This window comes from Bombus huntii, chromosome 12 (genome assembly GCF_024542735.1).
Source record: "Bombus huntii isolate Logan2020A chromosome 12, iyBomHunt1.1, whole genome shotgun sequence".
NCBI lineage: Eukaryota > Metazoa > Arthropoda > Insecta > Hymenoptera > Apidae > Bombus > Bombus huntii.
Window position 1 is genome coordinate 11,513,257 of NC_066249.1, and position 19,295 is coordinate 11,532,551.

Sequence of the window (19,295 nt, forward strand, 5' to 3'; positions counted from 1 at the left end):
GCTGCTCCGTCTTCCGCCGACAACACACCGCCTCCTTTTTCTTCGTTGTTAGCCAGATAATAGGTCGCGAAGCGATGGAGAGGAGAATATACTCCTCTAGGATCTTTTTTGAAAAATTTAGTCAGGATTTACACAAATGATCCTGAGAGGACGTGTTTTACGAAGCGTTTTGGACAATTGATGGATGTGATTGTTAATTAAATCGTGGAAAGGAATTAAACTGTGTCACTTTTTTGGCGAGGTATCTTGCGATACGTTCGTCATACGTCATAATGAGGGAAATGGTAATACGCGAGATATCTCGTCCATAGATATGGGTAAAAATCTAATCCACTTCCGATTTTTTACTATGAAGATCTATAATTTTTAACGAATGATAAAAACAAGAGAATCGTGATGAATTGACCTAGATTAATCTAATTAACTGTCTTGCAGTTTGCAATGAACAATTGTATCCACCTGTAATTTTCATTATTCTATACGAGAAACTTATTACTGTATGTTCTCCCACTACTTTCTTCTCTAAAAGTACACAAGAATTATAAAAGGACGGTAGAAGCGAAAAAATTATGATCATTGGAATTGGAACAGTTCGATACAAAAGATTTGCATTTTAAAGATTTGTACAAATTTTAAGCTTTGTCTTTGCAATCAGAAGTTACATCCATTTGTCAGTCTTTTTATACAAGCTATTTGTTGGTCTGTATTTCCAAAAAAAACTTTACTTTCTGAAAAAGAAAACAAGAATTTCGTACAGAAGATAGATATAGGGCGAAATGTGATCGATGGAACGAGGACAGTTCGATTCCGGTCATTGCGGCGCGCACCTGTAGTTCTCTTTCGGGCGTGCATTTCGCTCGGCCACTTCGTCAAATTAACATACACGATTCGGCCGGAAATTACGTCCGACAATTACCGACCTTACGCCGATGAAATATCGACGGTAACCGCCCCGGCCGGCCAAATTGAGATGAACGATACATCGACGTACGTATGCGCGTTCTGACCGAGCTTTCGACCTTATCACGCCGATCGCCTAATGCCCGCTGCCCATGATCCACTGATCTACATAATGAGTCATGAATACGTCTGGCTACCTGACTGTTATCGTTATCTCTGATTACCGGAATAGATTTCTTGCCAAGGACGCTGCTACGGGGAGATCCGTAAGCAGCTAAATGACCGACGTTAGACGCTGATTGGTGGCATTACCGATTTATTTGAGGCTATTTTTCTTCAGCAAGCTAATGTATAGTTCGCATTTAACGTGGTAGATAAATTGACAAATGTTCTTAGATCTTGTTTGGAAATGTAGAAATGGGTTTCGAGGTTATAAAAATGAAATTATTTGAAACTGTTGATTTTCTTGTCGGAGTTAACGAAAATGGAAAAAGTTGATCATATTTCTGATCTATATTTTGCTACTGAAATTAAGAACTTTTACAGAAAGTAGAATTGTTCGGTTCCCTTCTGAGTGACTCATACGTATATCGAAGGGATAATTAAAATAGACACTCTTTTCTGTATGACGAGCCTTGCACTCAGCTGTTTCTATAAATGTTTCTTCATTAAATATATATTTAACTTTTATGATATTTCATAGTCAACGCCATATCTAATGGTATTGATTCAACAAAAATACGATACATCTCTAATAATATTTATAAATCTCATCTGCATCTTGACCTGCAATTTTTCAATGTGTATTACAAACATAATTATAAAATTATAAATATAAATCATAATGTTTTTATATTTTCCATGATATGATTTTATAGCAATAAATAACTAACACAAAATTTACATAACCACTAAGGAAGCCTTAAGACAACTGATTAAATAGAAGAAGAAATATTTTTAAATAGAATTATCGAATATCTAAAGATTCTACATTCCATTTCTAATTGGTACATTTCTTTTGTTACAGGTTCATCAATGCGAGGCGTAGAATCGTCCAGCCCATGATCGACCAGAGCAATCGAGCCGGTAAGACGAGCCCAATTCTGTCAACAGACCCTTACACACATACATACAAGACCGAAGATGCGTATAATTTCATGTCACCTGTGCCGGGTATGCATCACGGATACGTTTATCCGGCTTATCACGAGGGTTACACTCCTGGTCCTTATCGCTTGACGTAGATCGATGTGTTGTAACGAAGGAAACCTAGTTACAAGGGCTCGTCGAATTCGATATCTCTTATTAACCTAAGATCGTTCCATTAGAATCATTGCTTTACCTATTATGTTGTTTAACGTAGATGTTATAATTTCATAAAGTAATGTTGCTCTTTATTATATGATTTATAATATTCTTTAATCTCTATATCACAGCAAATGATTATATTATATGCAATATTTTATTTCTTCTTCTAGCATAATTTCTTAGAGTACTTTTAAGAAAAATATGATCTATTGATTATTAGAAAAATCTTTTTAGTTAAATAGTTAATCAATTATACTCCCCTTTTCTATAATTAGATATCTTTGTTAACACATTTTTATTACTTCAAGCTGACAGTTATTTGACATATGATTAGATTTATGATTAGATTGATGTATTTTTTTTACATATAACATCGATTCTAGATATTCATGAGGAACTGTATTTGAGAACTGACAATCACGTTGCCCGTTAATTCATCTCTTCTTTCATAATTTGGCGAAGAATTGACCGCGACGTGTTGTCCGTGCGATTTATGTATTTTTCGGCTGCTCGGAAGTATTCGCGTTTCCAAGCACTTTGATCATTTATCAATAAACGAACAATTTTAACTGTATTAACCGGTAGCTCGTTTTGTTTCTTTGGCGGAAGGCAATTATTCCTCGTGACTCGATTATCGTCGATCGTAATCGTGTACTTCGTCCGACCTCTCTATTTTCTGTCTCGTTAACGTTCCGACTTCGAATTCGATCTCTGCACTTTGTCATTTTTCCCCTGCAGAAACGAATTCAATCTTAATCGAGTTGATGCACATCACAAAACACGAATTCTCTTCCTTAATTTTGCTTTGCGAAATATTCTTAATTTTTTGTTTAAGTAGCATTTCTTTGACCTAGAAATTTAATAATCGAGAATTTATTATTCGAAAGAAAAATGTTACAGGAAATTAGACAACACGATGAAAGTATAGGAGAATAATTTATTTTAGAAAATTTAGTTAGCAAGTATATAATATTTGGCGCAGAGTTTCTTTTAAAATAAATATTTAATATCCAGGCATTCGGTATTTAAAGTACCAAATGAAGGAAGTTTGTTGCGAAAATGCTTAAGAAAATTTAATTTTTATATTTCAGGAAATTTAAAGTTACATATTTTCTTACTTCTATATACTTTATTTTATACTTTATTTTATTTGTTTTCCACTATAATATTGTACTTTATTACAATTCTACTAATACTAAAATCCTGAAATATATATAAGTCCTGATTCTTATCTCTAATAAGGAAAGAGAAAAGTAGAAAAGAAAAGAAAATTCTACTCGTATTGTAAATATAGAGGGTTAATAGCGTATTCGAAAATTTCCCTTGATACTCAAGCAGCGGGAAAGAGCAGCGAAACACGATAGGAGGGAGAAAGAAAAACAAGGAACCTCCGGTTTCCGGGCCGTGTAATCTGTAAAGACGTCGCGTTTACGAGGAGGGAATCACTTCGTTTGCAGTAAAAGGCGACAACAACGGTTACCTAGCCCGATATTGGGGATCGTGGAAGTAGCGTCGCTCTCTTCGTTCTGTGGACCTCTCCTCTAGGGGTTCAAGGGTTCGCCTAGTGATTCGGATGATGGCGGAGAGGGCTGTTTCGTGAGGGCCCTGGTCGGGCAAAAGGTGGATAACGTTTCGGATAACGTTCGGATAACGGCGGGATAATTGGTAGCGGTGATCAGACCGGGTTTTACGAGCAGTCAACATGCCTCTCACCCCTCGACTCAATCCCAAACCGCGTCTTTTTCGACCTTCCTCTCGTTACGTTTCTTTGTTTCGTCGTAGATGAGCTAACCTGCCGGCGATCGGGGTTGTTTCTCTCGGTTAAACGCTCGAAACGAGAGAGAATGCTCGATACAGCGAGTATTTTTACGACTGACTCGCTCATAAACACTCACTGAGTTACGGGTTGTTTGCTCCAGCCCCGAGTTTGCCTTCTCGGAAGCTTTCTCCTGTGTTTCGCAAGTGAGTTAGTTTGCTTGGATAGCATTACGAAATCATTGGATTGTAGTTAAGATAGAAAAATCTGTTCGCGACAAAATATAACGAAAACGATTCTTTTTATACCTATATTTCATACCATAAGCTTATCATGCTTCTAATATTTTTTTTTTTTGTAAAAAAATCATTGATATCTTTAAGAAATTCTAAATTCTAATTCTTATTACATTATTATATCTGGAACTAAATTATTAATTAATATTTATTCAACTTATCCGCTCTTAAATTAAGAATGTTTTACCAATAACATTTCATTATCTACTTTGAATGAAAAAGTCACTGTCGCCGTCAACAAATTCTAGAAGGCACCACACGATTTCATTCAAATCCAATATATTTCTCTCAAAATCAAAAGCCACGTCCGTTTATCGAGTCCTACTCTCCTAACTTGGGAATATCGTTGGCCAGCTAGGAGCATGTTACGCTAGCAAATCGCGACAGTTAGAGAGCGAGCATGCGTGCACCGTCAGGGTAATTCCAGTTCGAGAAAGAGCGGTGGTAGAGGGAACTAACGAGCCGAAATGTCGCAGTCCGTATCAAGAGTAAAGTGGAAACCCGTGTACGGTTAGATTGTCATCCCGAGTCAATCCTGATCACGGGCCACTTCGCAACCCCTTTTCCTTTGCGTGTACCAACGTTTCTCTCAGTCTCTTCCCAAAGAGCTTTGCCTCTCGAATTGAAATTGATGTCGTTACACGTGAATTTTGCGGACCATTCGACCAAACACAGAGACCAGGAAATATTTCTAAAGGTGGGCGAAGCTTCGACTCTTTTCTTGTGAAAGAAATATTCGCAAGATCACGTGCAATTCGCCCTCGTTCTCATCCATTTTTCCGATTCCTCCGGGATTCGATCCTGGCATCGTTCGTTCTCCCTCTTGGCTTCTAGACGATCAGCAGTCCATTAAACCTTAATAGCCGAAGCATTAGGCCCCTGGGCAGATTTTGCTCCAACGGAAGCGAGATGAATGTGTCTTTCAAATGCTGCTGATCCCCCGTGGATCGTCCAACTTTCGAGCCTTCGTCGGTTTTCAACCTTGGTCGCTGGCTGAGACGTTTTATTTCCAAACCCCGAATCGAAAATTGTCTCTGCAATTTGCGTGGACGCTCTTCACTGTTCATTAATTATTTGCGGATCGAGATGGCTTTGAGATACGATTTGTATTGTTCGCTTTAGTTAACAACCGTAATCCATATTTCTTTTTCTGATTGATATATCAAATACACTGATCATATCTCTATATGATTTATATTTTATATATTAATTCATTTTACGGATTACGGATTTAATAGCGTGGATTTATGTAAAATCTGTGTTTACAGGTAATAAGATGATTTTAATGCCTGTTTTCTTTCGTTTACTGTCTACTTACTGTACTGTTTCGTACTACTTACGTATTCTACTTCGTTTCTCTTTACGCTGTACATTGTACACATAACAGGATGGATTTATATTACATTTGTGATATGTATTTGCAGATAATAAGATGGTTTTAATGCTTGTGTTTTTCCTTCTTATTCGTCACTATAAATTAGTAGCTACCTTTCAACTGTTCGAAAGAACCGCTGCTCTGGTGCCCATTTGTCTCCCACGTTCTTTTATCAGGGACTATTACGTCCGTCGCGGTAAAAGAATACTCGGAGCTGAGGGATGAACGTCGAGCTCGTTCGAATTATATTAGGCCAGATCGCTAATTCAGAACACGTTTCACGGCGACATGGCTGCAACATCTCCCCGGATGGGACGAGAGAAAGGTCTCGAAAGAGGTAGACTGTTAGCATCCTCCGCGTCGTCGCGCTTCTTCGTGTCGAGCTAATGACGCGCGTCGACTCGATCATCAATCATACTTTCATTACGCGAATCGCAGCTGCTCCGCATTGACTTCGCGTGGCCCGCGGCCCATTGTTATTATTCCCAGCTTCCATCCTCGTCGCGCAAACATTCTCGTTTCCTGGCTATGGCCACGTTCTTGCCCCGCGATAACGATGGAACCGGCGCAATCAGTGATTTCATGCTTCGCTTCTGCCTCGATAACGATTCATTGCAACGTGTGAATCCAGAGGAATAAAGCTGATGATGAAGATCGCGCGCGGTTCTTGTTCTAGTTTGCAGTTGCAAGAGAACGTGTTTGGTTTGGTTGGAGGACTGATGATAATAAGGATGATTGGAGGATGCTTGTCGTGGCTGGCGATGGTTGGTTAAGATATTGATGAGCGGATACGATTTGTCGGTTTTACTGAGAACCGAGTTTGTATCGGGGTAATGGCGTTTTTCTTGGGCGTTTATGAAGACTCGGAGCATTCTGTGGTGAAAGTTAAACACTAGGTTGACAGATATGAATGGCTAGGAAATCGGTTATCCGCTTCAGTTAACCTGTTAGCCGGATTGTTCTTTAATTAGAAATTGCTGGACTTATGGAGTTACAAGTTAGCAAACTAATCTTATTTAGATTGGTTTTAATCCTTGTAAAAGACGATCCATCTCAAGAAATTGTTATGTCCAAGGGATGGGCTACCGAGTGATAAATTAAATTCTTCTCTGGTTAACAGGTTATTTATAGCTCTATTATTACACCTGCATATTTCACATAATTATGATATAATACATACATAGTAAATGGAATATATACAACAGAACACAATAGGATACATACATAATGAATAGAACAAATGTCATGTATGACAAAGTATACCAATCAAAGTAATCCTTCGAGTAAATAATTCAAATCTGCTTATGGCGATTTTAAACTTCCTCCGATTGGAACCTTATTTCCCATCGCTAAACACAGCAGAAAAAGGCAATTTTCCAAGTAACAGGCTCTCATGCCCTTATACTCATTCGAGCAAGGAAATCCCCAACGCGTGTCTCTTTGATCGCAAGGAGGGTACAATATAAACCTAATAGAATCCGGATTCGGGGAGACACGGAGGCAGCTTGTACGTCGTAAAACGATGCGTCGTGGCTTTATACTTTATAGTTCGAGTGGCTGTTCGTCCGTGTATCGTGCTCACCATCGAATGGGGAAGGATTTAAAAGGGATCGCGGTTTTACGGCTGGTATTAGGAGGGCGGTAGCGTTAAAACCGCACGAATGCCTTTACTGCCATAGCAGGCGTGCGTGAGCACGGCTAATTTTACACTAATTTCGAGCTACAGACTAGATCCGGACGATATCGCCGATGAACTCAGCCTGGACCATTTAATAACCTTAAGATCACAGTAGAAATGAATGGTTTGCTGATTTCTTACACTAAGTGCCTTTTAGCTTTTTTGCAAGATTCTATCTCTTCCGTTGATGATGCTTGGATTTTCTGATGAATAAAGGGGAAATTGGACGTTTTATTCTTTCTATAAAGTGGATAGTTATTTAGTTTTGTAGCTACGAAAGGTTTTAAAGTTTAAGTATCCTATTATGTAGACCGAATTGTTGGGGTTGTAGGGGAAATTTCCTCTTTATTAGTTGTTGATAATAGGAACACTGTACACTGAACAGTAGTACACTGACATTTAATGTCAGTTTCATCGAAGACAAATGTAGTTGTAGTTTAGTTGATATATTGTATATATATATGTGTGTAAAGATTGAAAGTCGGATGCAGTCATAACTAATTGTAAGCGATGTTCTCGCTCGCTAAGGAACTTGTGTTTAACAGCGCGCCATTCAGTGGTTGCTCTGTCAATAATTCTGGTTGCCTTCTCGCTTCTTAGAATCCATCCAATTTGTACGCGAAACAATGTAAAATTTCTGCGTATCGACGTCGCTTTATGATCCAGGGGTGCCGCGTGTTTTTGGAACGCGGCCGCCAATTCCTATTAGTGAATTCTACGTTGCGAGCATCGTTCAAAAACAGAGAGACCTCCGCCTCTGCTCCCTGCGCACTTCCTCCTAAAATATTACATTACACTTTCAAATCGGATGGTCAGTGTGTAAATTGAATTCGATTACGGGCCGTTACGGAATCAAAGCTCCACAATCTGCTGATTGGAACGTGTGTCGGCGAAACGCGTGAAAACACCACCGATCATTCGTAATAAACTACCAACGTTTTCAAAAATCTGACGGCTATAGAAATGAGCGTGCAACGGTAACGAGATATGTAAACCAGCGTTCTTGCTCCTCTTAAAATATTCCATCAACGCTACAATATATTTACGGTTAGTAATAGCTAAAACAAAGTAAATGAAATTGTAATAACTCATAGTATTTCATAATTGCGTAGTAAAAAATCTCAAATCCAATCCACTGGTGATTGATAAATTTAGAATAAATCTCACATACGTGATCTATGATCTTGTGGAAATAAATATCAAGCAACTTAGTTTCACGAGTGTTTCGCCAGATCACCTGAGATTTGCAACCCTTAATCACGAAACAATCGACTACACAAACCTTGCAACTCTTTATACCTACAAACCTACACATTACGTTCGTAAATTGTTCAATTTGTTAAATACGTATTCTTTTGTTATTAACTTTTCGCATCATAATTTACTTCATTCGTACTATCACAATTCACAAAAAGAATTTCGCGATACAAAAATTTCCTAAAATTTCCCTTGGTTTACTTCTAAGGAATTTGAAACTCAGTTCGATCATCTCTTCCTGGTTGAATGAAACGTTTATCGTTTTATAGGCACGAATAACTACTATGTTTCATAGTAGAATGTTTCTCGTGCGTTCTTTTACCTTTAGCCCAATAACCTGACGTCCCGACGCCAACGCGCGAACGACGCGCAAGCAACATAGCCAGAATCGTGGTCCCTTCGCGTGCTCGTGAAACGACGCAGTAAAAACGTAACAGCGGCCCCGAAGTACCGTAAAGCTGTGACCGTACGGTGCATTTCGTAACGATGCCGCGATAAAAGGCGTCGGCCAAGCTCGCGCGAACCTTCCAACGGTTGTTTCCCTTCGTTCCCGCTGTTGAACAAGCTGTTTCTGATAGCACGAAGTCGGTCGAGTGTTTTTCATCACCTACCTACGATTGGAATTCCAAGATTGGAGTTTTATGGTGACGATGATTAATTGCACTCTTTGCAAACTAGGGTGCTACTAATCGAAAGAGAAAATTTCTTTCTCCTTTGAGTATTTCAAAGCTTTTAGCGCAAGCCTTGATTAAAAGAACAACCTGTTTCAGATTAGAATCTTGATAACTTGCAAGTTCTATGCTCTTAAATCTTTCAATGGAGGCGTTTGTAAAAAGAAGGTAATATATGGAAGATTAGAATTTTGATAACTGACAAAGTCTTTATTTTCAAAATTTTCAGTGTAATTATTGGCTAAAATAGCAGCATAGGGCTAAAAGCATGGTAATTAAGGGACTTTAGACGTGAGCATTTGCTAAAAGAACAACGCTGTCTGAAATTTTGGTCACCCAAAAAATGTTTGTTTCGAAAATTTTAACTTCCAATATAAACGTTTACTAAAGGGGCTAGTTTCGAGAACCATGACGCTTCTAGAACCCTAGAATTCTTCTAGAATTGTATTCTCAACAATTAAGAAATTTTTTATTTTCAAAGCTCTAAACAAAAAACATTAGACGAGACAGCAATGTTCCCACAGCTAGAATCTTGGTAACTTGGATTGTCATTTCCAAAGGTTTTGATATCAAAAGGACGAAATTCTCAGTAATTCCAAGAATTTGCGTTCTCTAGTACCAGGAGAATCTCGATTTCCGGCCAGTCGTTCCCGACAAGCGCGATTTATCGCGAATCGCCTGCCACCGCAGTCCCAATAAACATGGCCGGGCCCGCGTTCGATTTTACGAGACGCATTCGATTTACGCGTACCGAGAAACGATGGCCAAGAAAAGGGCAAAGGAATCAGCGGCTAGCCGTGACGACTCAGTCGAAGATATCTTAATTGCCGGGTTTGCTTATTATTCTCAGCATTCGGTAGCCAAGGGTCAGCGCGAGAATATGGGAGTTCAGAGCCATAGATCACGGGGAAAGGTCGGCTTCGTGTCGACTGTCTTCCGTCTTTGTTCCACCAACCGTTCCAACCGAACGATTCCGCTCTTTCGTTTTTTCCACGACGTCTTCAGCTTCCTCTCTACGCTCACTTTCACAGAAGCTCGATTGTCGTTTACGATCGCCTGTTCGTTTTCCCATGCTGTCAGAGATCGACAAGCGAACGTCCGTGACCGTCGACTGTTAATAGCCGATGTCCCTTCCAGGTTCGACACCGCAGCGCATCCGGCGATTAGTGTTTAATTGGCCGGCTTGTTTTTAATTCGACTGGTCGCATGCGTGCGACGTAATCGCGTTACGGCCTGATCCTAATCGGATAGGGTTGGTGCGGACGCTTTGGGTGGTTGATCGCTGGCTGGAGCGTGGTAGGATGTTTTTTGTTCGTGTAAGATTCAAACGTTAGATATGTGAAAGTAATATTAATGTATGATCTTTCTAATCTCCTGAGGGATGTACGTATATATGTACGTATGTGTAATATCCTTTTAATTGCTTGATACTATTGCGAGACAGAAACTTTATGGTCACATTTCAGGGTGATAGCTTTGTAATATGATTTCACGAATTAGCAGAAGAATAACAAATTCTTTCCCTTTTACAATTAGTATAAACTAAAAATGAATGAATGATGATTAAATGAAAATTAGTGTTTCAAATTTTAAGATCACAAATCAAAATACAAATTAGAGAAGACATTTCTGTTATTGCACATAAATGCAGGATCCGTGGCGTAAAAAATTATTTCAATTCTGATAGTAAAAAATTGAAACACATACACAGAAAATTACTCGATGTGACTTCGTTTGTTATATACCAAGTTTACACTCTCTTCAAAGTCCAGCGAAAATTCAAAGAATATCAGTCGGATCTATCCACTGCATCAACCCCATTTCCTTACCTTCAGCCCCTAGAGCCGAACGATCGAAACGCCTTAACGAAACTCGTACGATCAAAGATCCTGCGTAGTTCATCGAATATTCGGATCGGTCCGCGAGAGCAGCCCCTTGCGAATCAGCTCGCGGACCATTCGTCACGCACTCGCTGAGAGGTCTCGGTTGATAACGCGCCCCCTGTCCCCGTCCTCTTATCGTTCCCTATTGCACGCGGAACGCTATCTGACCGATGTTGGAAAGAGAGAAGGTCCCTCGAAGCGGAGTCCAGTTTAGTCCGCCGCGCGCGTTCACTACATCCACTCCATCTCACTTGGCCGGCATCCCCTTCGGCCCGTCGCAACCCCCTCGGTCTCCTGGCACATTCGATTCCCCTTTTCTCGTCGTTCTTCCCGGCCTATCCTTCGTTCTCTCTCCTCTTCTCGCCCGGCCAGCGGATCGGCTGGCGTCGTCCCTTCCGCGCTGACCATCAATCAAGCTTGTCAATTTGTAATGGCGATTCTCTGTGTCCATCTCGGGAGAGCGGTCCAGACACCCCAGCCCACGCTCTCTATGTTCCCTTCTTCCGTCCCGTCTCTCTCTCCACCCCGTTCGGTGCGGTTCGATCTCCGCGCCACTCTATATCTGGCTAACTCGTCGAGAAGGGGGATGGTGAAGAAGGTTCTCTTCTTTCTTTTCTTTATTTTCTTCTTTCTTTCGCTCTCTCTCTCTCTCTCTCTCTCTTCCTCTCTCTCTCCCTCTCTCTCTCTCTCATTCTCTTTTTCTCTCTTTTTGTCTCTTTCCGTTTTCTCTGTCGGTGGCTGGACACCAGCCCGCTGTAAACGTTCCTGCTGGCACTGATGGGATATCGGTAGATGGAGAAAAAGAGAAAGCCCCTTGGTCGTCGAACGTCCCCCTCACTTGCCTCGTGGTCCACCGGTGCGCTAAATAAAATGGATGTCCTAGGGTCGGGAATCGGGAGAAATTGCGAACACCCTGTACGTCACCCAAACCAACTCCCGAGAACGTCATCGGAAGCGCCGACGTTGACTACTTCGTGCTCTGATATAGACATCGTGGTAGATTTGAATTGGGCGAAAAATTGGGCGGTACGGTGCTCTTGCTGACCCTTAATTAATATGGTAGTCACTTTATTAAGTAGACCGTAATGATATATAATAATGAGGAATATAGAAAACGTAGTACTTTGGTTAATTGTATAATGTGTGACGACTGATATTTTGCAAATTATCGCGGAAGTAAAGATCGTTGGAGTTTCTCTTATATGAGAACAAAGATGATTTGAGTAACACGTGTTAGGATGAATTTGCGGATATTTGTATAATATTTACATGTTTATGAACACAACTAAAGAAACGAGGTCTTAGCAGAGATTTACTTTATCTACCAAATATTATAACGAATATTATACTTTGAATATTTTTTATTATGAATTTTTATATCTTAAAATCTTCCATTTGCACTCCAGTCACCAGTTCTATTTTTTACAAACTCCATCGTGTCTTAATAAAATTAACATCCTTCTATCCACGATATTCAGATAAACGTTTCTTGCGTCAACACGTGTTGTGTAACGAATTCTTTGACGAATAAGGAGCGATATTTCATTGTCTGCAGAGAACAACAATGGAAACCGAGGGGACAGTTAAAAGATCAAGGACAATTCTTGTCCTTCTCGACCATATAAGATTTTTTTTCTCTGCGTTTCGTGTCACGTAGACGTGATATAGAGTTACTTAGAGCGGCGATCCCTCGCGCATTACGGCCCCAACGTTTGAAAGGTGCTGGATACGGCTCCTTATACGACATACATCATACGTTAATTGAAATGGGGTGCATGAGCGCCAGTCGTCGAATACAAACGACCGACTTATAGAAATGTTATTATTTGCCGGAGGGTGAGTGGAACTGGGACACAACCAGCTTAACCGGGGAAATTGCATCCGGTCGTATTAGAGTTTCGATCAACGCGCTCAGTTTTCAGTGGTTAAACGTAATATTGAGCCGACGGAGGTTGACCGTTCTGAATTATTCGATAAACTATCAATTTCTGAAATTTCTCTGCGTCTGTCGATATTAAGATGGAATCGATAGGTTGCCTCGATTCGAGCACATTGCACATCAGTTTCTCCATAGATATCGTTAACGAAATTCTGTGTTAAATTTAATCTGTTCTGAATAACAAACGAATGTCCATTGCATTTAATACCAAATTTCTGGAAGTGGGTAAAAGTAATTCTTAACTTTTCATAGTAATTTTACAGATTTGCTACAGTTCTTTTTTACACATCAATATATAGCGCTGTATTTGTACGTACAACGCTATATTAAAACTGCCGGAATGGTTAAAACCATCCATTTTTAATTTCTTATAAAAATTTAATAGATTTGACACAACACATTTTTCAGGGTCTCTCTTAAGTCTTTATAAAATACGTAGCTTAAAGCTTGTCTCTCTTATATTATGTATTTCATCATATACGTTTCATCTCAACCAAATACGAATCTTATATTTCAGTCGTCGGTAGTTTTAGAAACTTTTATCAGGCTGTCTAAATATCCGAAATGACAAAAATAAAAGTCTATATTCACCTTCTCCGCAAGAATTCCTTCGAAAATACGCTGACTTTACTCTCATCCTTAGATCGAAATACCTTTTGTCCGTAAATCGTTTCATCGGCTAATAACGTAGAGCTACTGATACCGCATTCTGAACACGCGGTTACCCCGTCGAATACAACGCGTCGACTAATTTCCTCCAACGAAATCCGTGCCCACGTAAACGAGCCAAGAGGTCCATTTTGTTACCGGTTACGTTACGTGTATAAACCGACGCTGGGGTGGCTCCTCGAGCACGGAAATGAAGTCTTGGACGGTCACGATCGCTATGAAAAGATAAGGTCCGAGTTCTCGGGGGCGCTGGACACCGCCCTCGCTTCGTCCTCCCCCTTTCCATTCGCCGCCACCCCCTCGCCATCCACCTCTGCTTTCCCCCGTCTATCGTCCCATTCTCGTCTCTTCCAACTAGATTTTTCATGCCGTGGATCGCGTCCGGTGTATCAAACCCGTACCTAGAACGTTCTGACCGTGGCTACTACGTATCACGGAGGGTGGACCTATCTTATCGGCGTAGCCATAATGGTCTGTTCTATCTCATCTCGAGTCTCGTTGACCGTTTGCCCCCTAGACCACTTTCGCCATCAAGGCTCCGCCGCGGTAATGGCAAGCAGGAAGAAACCTGGCTCGCTTCGAGGGACAGGCAAGGGGCAGGGAGTGGTATCGTGAAAACGCATCGACGCCGTTCCTCGGCTGTTAAGTCGCTCTATCGTCCATCGGGCCGTTTTTTGATTCCACGACATGAGATCGACGCGTCATCTCGCTTCTTTCCTCATTCAGTTGTGTGTTGGTCTATGCGTGAATTTTCTCTTTTTTTTTTTTTTTTTTTTATTAGAAGAAATATTATAGGGTGGTTTTATCTCTTACTATTGTTGCTGTAATCGTTTCCAATGAAAAGAATAGAATTAGTCTTCCTTTTTATCTTGCAACGAATATTTGGTAGTATATGAAACGTATTAATTTTTAGTTTAAAATTAATCGATATAGTGAATTGTAAAAGTGAAATTGAATAATTGAAAAATGTAATTTTATTCATATGGCATTCTTTTGACGAAGGTCGAGATTTAGATATCATTAGAAAGTGTAAATAACAAAAAGCTAGGCATCTTTAACATGCAGTAGTCCATCGTAGTATCAACGATTAGTAGTATCGTGTATTATTTTCCAGTAGTTTAAGAAACTTATAACATCAGGAGGACAGAAACATCTTGACCAATCCTTTCAAACAAAGTCACTTTAAAAGATGGTCTCATCTCTTGACCAGTGAACTTCGTTTAACAATATAAAGTACAATGATTATAAGTAAATAGGTGCCTAGAAATAGTTGCATTGTAATATTCCACTACCTTAATATCTCACTGCCTTCTATCATATCTCGATCACTCAATTTAAAACATCTTCTGCAACTCCCAGTAAAGAGTGTATTTTAAAATATTCCCTAATAATTCATCAAGCGCTGCCTCAATTTGGCCCGCACGCTCTCACCGAAATAAAATGCTCAGATCAATAACCTCCAACGAAGAAACTAAACTTTACACCCATCAATATTCTTCGACCATCAAACAGACACATGCGAGAGCACTCAGTCTCTTGCATAAAGAATACAAAGAACAAGCAGCCACAGATTACAGCGAGGAAGCCGAGCGTCGAAGCAAAGTTCACTCGGGCCAGGGAGTTACTTCGCGACATTTAAACGACCAGCCAGCCGCTGCTCGGCTTATTTATGTCCGTCGTAAGGAGAGACACTTCCGACGTTTGTGGCTCTCATAACCTCCGTTTATTGACACTGTTAAGAATGCTCTCTGTAATCCAGCGGTCGGGGTGCCCCCAACGGGGCTGTTGCATCCGCTGGCCTCGTTAAAATCGTAATTCCTCGTCCACCTTTAGCTGTGCATTATTATTTCAATGCCTCCGCTTCGTCTCTTACCGCACGATGGGTGGAATTGAAAGGAATCGCAGGATGACGTTCGCTCTCCAGACGCTTGATTAATCGAGGCCCGTGCAAGGTGCCGAGTGATGCGTCTTTCTGTTTGCTGACGTCCACTTTGATTCCCCGCGGGACTCCTAATAAATATTCAGAGGGAGAGACGATACCTTCGATTGACGTTAAAAAGCGCTTTTAAGGAATTCTCGTTTCGTGTGGACGTCGAATTACATACGTTCTTATATTCGGTTTAAATACGCCAACAAATTACAGACAAATTATCTATAATTTGCTGGCTCACAATTAAACACCAAATATCGAAGGTCTTTAACGATAGAACGATCAGTAGAATAAGTAACTTGCTAGCTCCTACGCTCGATTCTACGTCTCCCTGGGCTCTCTTCAACTTCAGTTTACGCATAAACCGTTTCCCATAAACGTAAAATAACGTTCGAGGAGGCCGAGTAAGTAGCTCTTGAAGAAACGGTCGCAAAATCCAACTTAACGATCCCGTTCCTTCACCAACGACGTCTCTCGGTTTGCCATATGGCGTACTACATAAGCAACACCCGGGAATTCAGGAAACGTTTCTAATCCCCGAATTCGGGACGAGACGATCCACGGCGATACGTCATGCACATGTTAACTCGTCTATAGATCCCTGGTGCAGACAAAACAACGCGAAACTCGACAGCGTAGGCAGGTTCCCGTGCGCTGGTCCTCCTTAATTATCATAATTTATAGCCGATCGGTTAATTAAAATATCTAAATACCGTATAGGCCGCATAAGATCCGATAATATATATCCGAGTCAGGCGGTTGTCCTGCCGCCCCCTCGCTTCTCCTCCGTTTCGTACCTTATAAATATTAAATGTTTTATGGACCAGCAATACGCGTCTGCTCTTCCTTCTCCTTCGCCTTTCTCCTCGGCCCATACTGGCCGTTCGATCATTAATTATTTATCGCGTCAACTAAGGAGCCAGTCAGCCGCGAGCGCTCCACGGGTTTTATCGAATCGCCTCTCGGCGGATTTAGCGAATCTCTATCCGTCTGTGTCCGTTCGATAGAAATTTATGTGGACTCGTAACACACAGAGGGCGGAGGGTGAACGGTCGAGGGGTTGGAAAAAAACACTGGAGGCTGAAGAACTGGGTTAAAATATGCCAACGCTCGACGGTCTGGAGTAGGGGGTAAATTAATTTCGGCTTGTCACGGGGAGGACATCCATAAATGCAGTAGCTTCTTTGCTACCCCGTCCCGCTTTCGTATACTCGTTCCTCCTCTTCCCATTCTCTCCCTTAGCCCCCTTCCTATCTTCCTTCTCTCTCCTTCATTCTTTAGGGAGATTGCTCTGCATCTTGTACGATAAAAATCTGTCTTGTAACGCTGGTTGCTTATGCATTCGTAAATAAGTACTTCGTTGAACGTTGCTCAAGGCGAATCAATACTGCTCTTCTCTCTGATATACAGTATGTCTTCTTGTTTGCAGAAGCCTAGAGTTATTGCTCTTTTCTCTTGTGACGTTTTCGCGGATTAAATTTTTGTGAACAAGTAAGAGCTTTGGATAAAACAAATTGATAGGATGATATGATTTTCACCAGAATGCAATTAGATAAATGAAACGCTAGTAATTAGAATGTCATAAGTGAACTATTTTTTCTGTTATAATTCCCATTTGTAATAAAAATACCTCGGCGCCATTTATAATTTCTATTATTGTACACCTTATTTTACATTTAATCTTTTATTATATATCTGCTTTCGTATCCAGAGCATTCTTACTATAAAATATTTAAAAGTCGAACTAGAACTAGCGTAGTAGTAGCGAAGTTTTATTTATTATATATCCTTATAACACATTAATTACTTAGTAAATAATTGAGATTGATATTTACATTTTTGCATAATGAAGCCGTATTTCATGAAATTCCATCGATACCTATTCCCATTGCCTGCCTACTCACTTGTATCTCTACTGTACTTTAAAAAATACTGCATTCAGAACTTCAGGATTAAACTTTGCGTGACTCTTATATTCAACAAAAAGAATTTCTGACAAATTCCGCTAAAGAACAATCTTCGGAATTTTCTAAAATACATAATTTCTATATTCTTTCTTCGAACGCGAAACATCATTACTAAAAATACAGTTGTCGTTCGATTTGCGCTATAAAACGCGATCGAAGAGGCTGTTCGATGTTCCGAGGGCAAACAAAGGCTCGCGTGGTCTCGATTTCCCGAAGATTTGGTCGGTGTTACGGGATCTTCTGGTGCAACAGAACAGCCGGCTGGTCTCGATCGATGTCCGCCGCTGGATATCCGAGAGCAGGAGCGTAGGAAAGTACCGAAACGGCCGGGCGGGGTGCACGTTAGGATAGGGAAGTTGCTTGCTGGAGACAGCGGAAGAAAAATAGCGGAAGTCATCGACCTCCAAGGGGCTATATATCAGAGGGCTGCAGGGGGAGTTTTGTGTGTGGCCGTTTCCACTCCGTGTACACGCTCGCCCCTCTCGCGTGGACGTTTCTGCACGTACGAGAGAAGAAAGAGGCGAAGTCAAAAATCGACCAAAAGAAGGAAGAAGAAAACGTTCTTCTCGAGAGGAGAGAAAAAGAAAGACCGAGAAGAGGAGATGTTAACTGAAGAAAAGAAGAGTGAATCTAGGATAGTAGTCCTAGCGTTTCATCATCGGAACGACAACGATGACCCGAGTTCGCCGTTCTACTCGATGTCGCCGACTCCTGGATTTATCTTAAATGAGACTCCCTCGGGGCTTAACTCGGCTTGGCAAGGCTAGGAAACTGCCGTGTACTCACGTTAGGGTATGTTTCTGATTGATTAAATTCCTGCAATTACGTCGTGTCGTATATCACACTGAACATCCTCCAGAGAGGTTGTTTTAAGTCCTACCAGCGAGTATTGTTTCGTCACTCAACAGGGTTCCTTCGGATAGGGTGACTTACTGAGGATAGAGCTGTTGCTTTTTGTATCTTGAATTTGAGGAAGGTCTCGGTAGCCAGTGATTCCAGGTACAGACTTTTTAACCTTCTAGATTCGTTGTTCTATTTCGTTCGACTCTGCTTTAACCGTAGAGATATGAAGAATAGTTTTAACACGTAAATTATATTCTTCCGTGTTACGTATGAATTTGGTAGAAATATACAAATTATATATAGATATCATAAATACGAAAATACAAATATATTATTGGTTACGAGAATATAAAAATTCATTGAAATTATGAGCAGGTTTCGAAAGTAACTTGTATGGGATATGAATCAGTCGAGATAAAATGTCAAATGTCAGATAATTAATGTACGTGCTCTCTTCGGATCTTCCAATAAGCCTTCGCGGTTCTCGCTCGTAATTTTGAATATTTGGAATTTTGATCGAATAAAATATTCAGTATCGTAAGAGATAAAGAACGGAAACCTTCAGTTGGCAAACATTGACCACGATATCCGACATGAATTACCGCGGGATCCGCGTTTTGACAATGCGATGTAAAGACTGGCCGGGCAAGCGAGCCGTGACGATGTCAACCAGTTTCCGGAATTGTTTCCATTAGCCGTTTTAATCATACCATTTACGGATCTCATGTACGAGCCGGCAATGACATAGCGCCGCCGATTCGGCAGGAATTCATTGTGGAATCGTCACAATACACACTGGCCTCCGTGACACCGATATTATTCT

General features: G+C 40.7%; 1 protein-coding gene across 5 annotated transcripts in view; it reads left to right on the forward strand.

Annotated features, from left to right (window-relative positions):
- LOC126871971 (homeobox protein homothorax) overlaps window positions 1-19,295 on the forward strand; it is a 503,672-nt gene that overhangs the window by 467,672 nt on the left and 16,705 nt on the right. For all 5 annotated transcript variants that reach the window (XM_050631394.1, XM_050631392.1, XM_050631391.1 and 2 more), the window contains one exon: window positions 1,928-1,986. In XM_050631394.1, coding sequence (XP_050487351.1) covers window positions 1,928-1,986 — 59 coding nt within the window. The remainder of the gene's footprint in view (window positions 1-1,927; window positions 1,987-19,295) is intronic.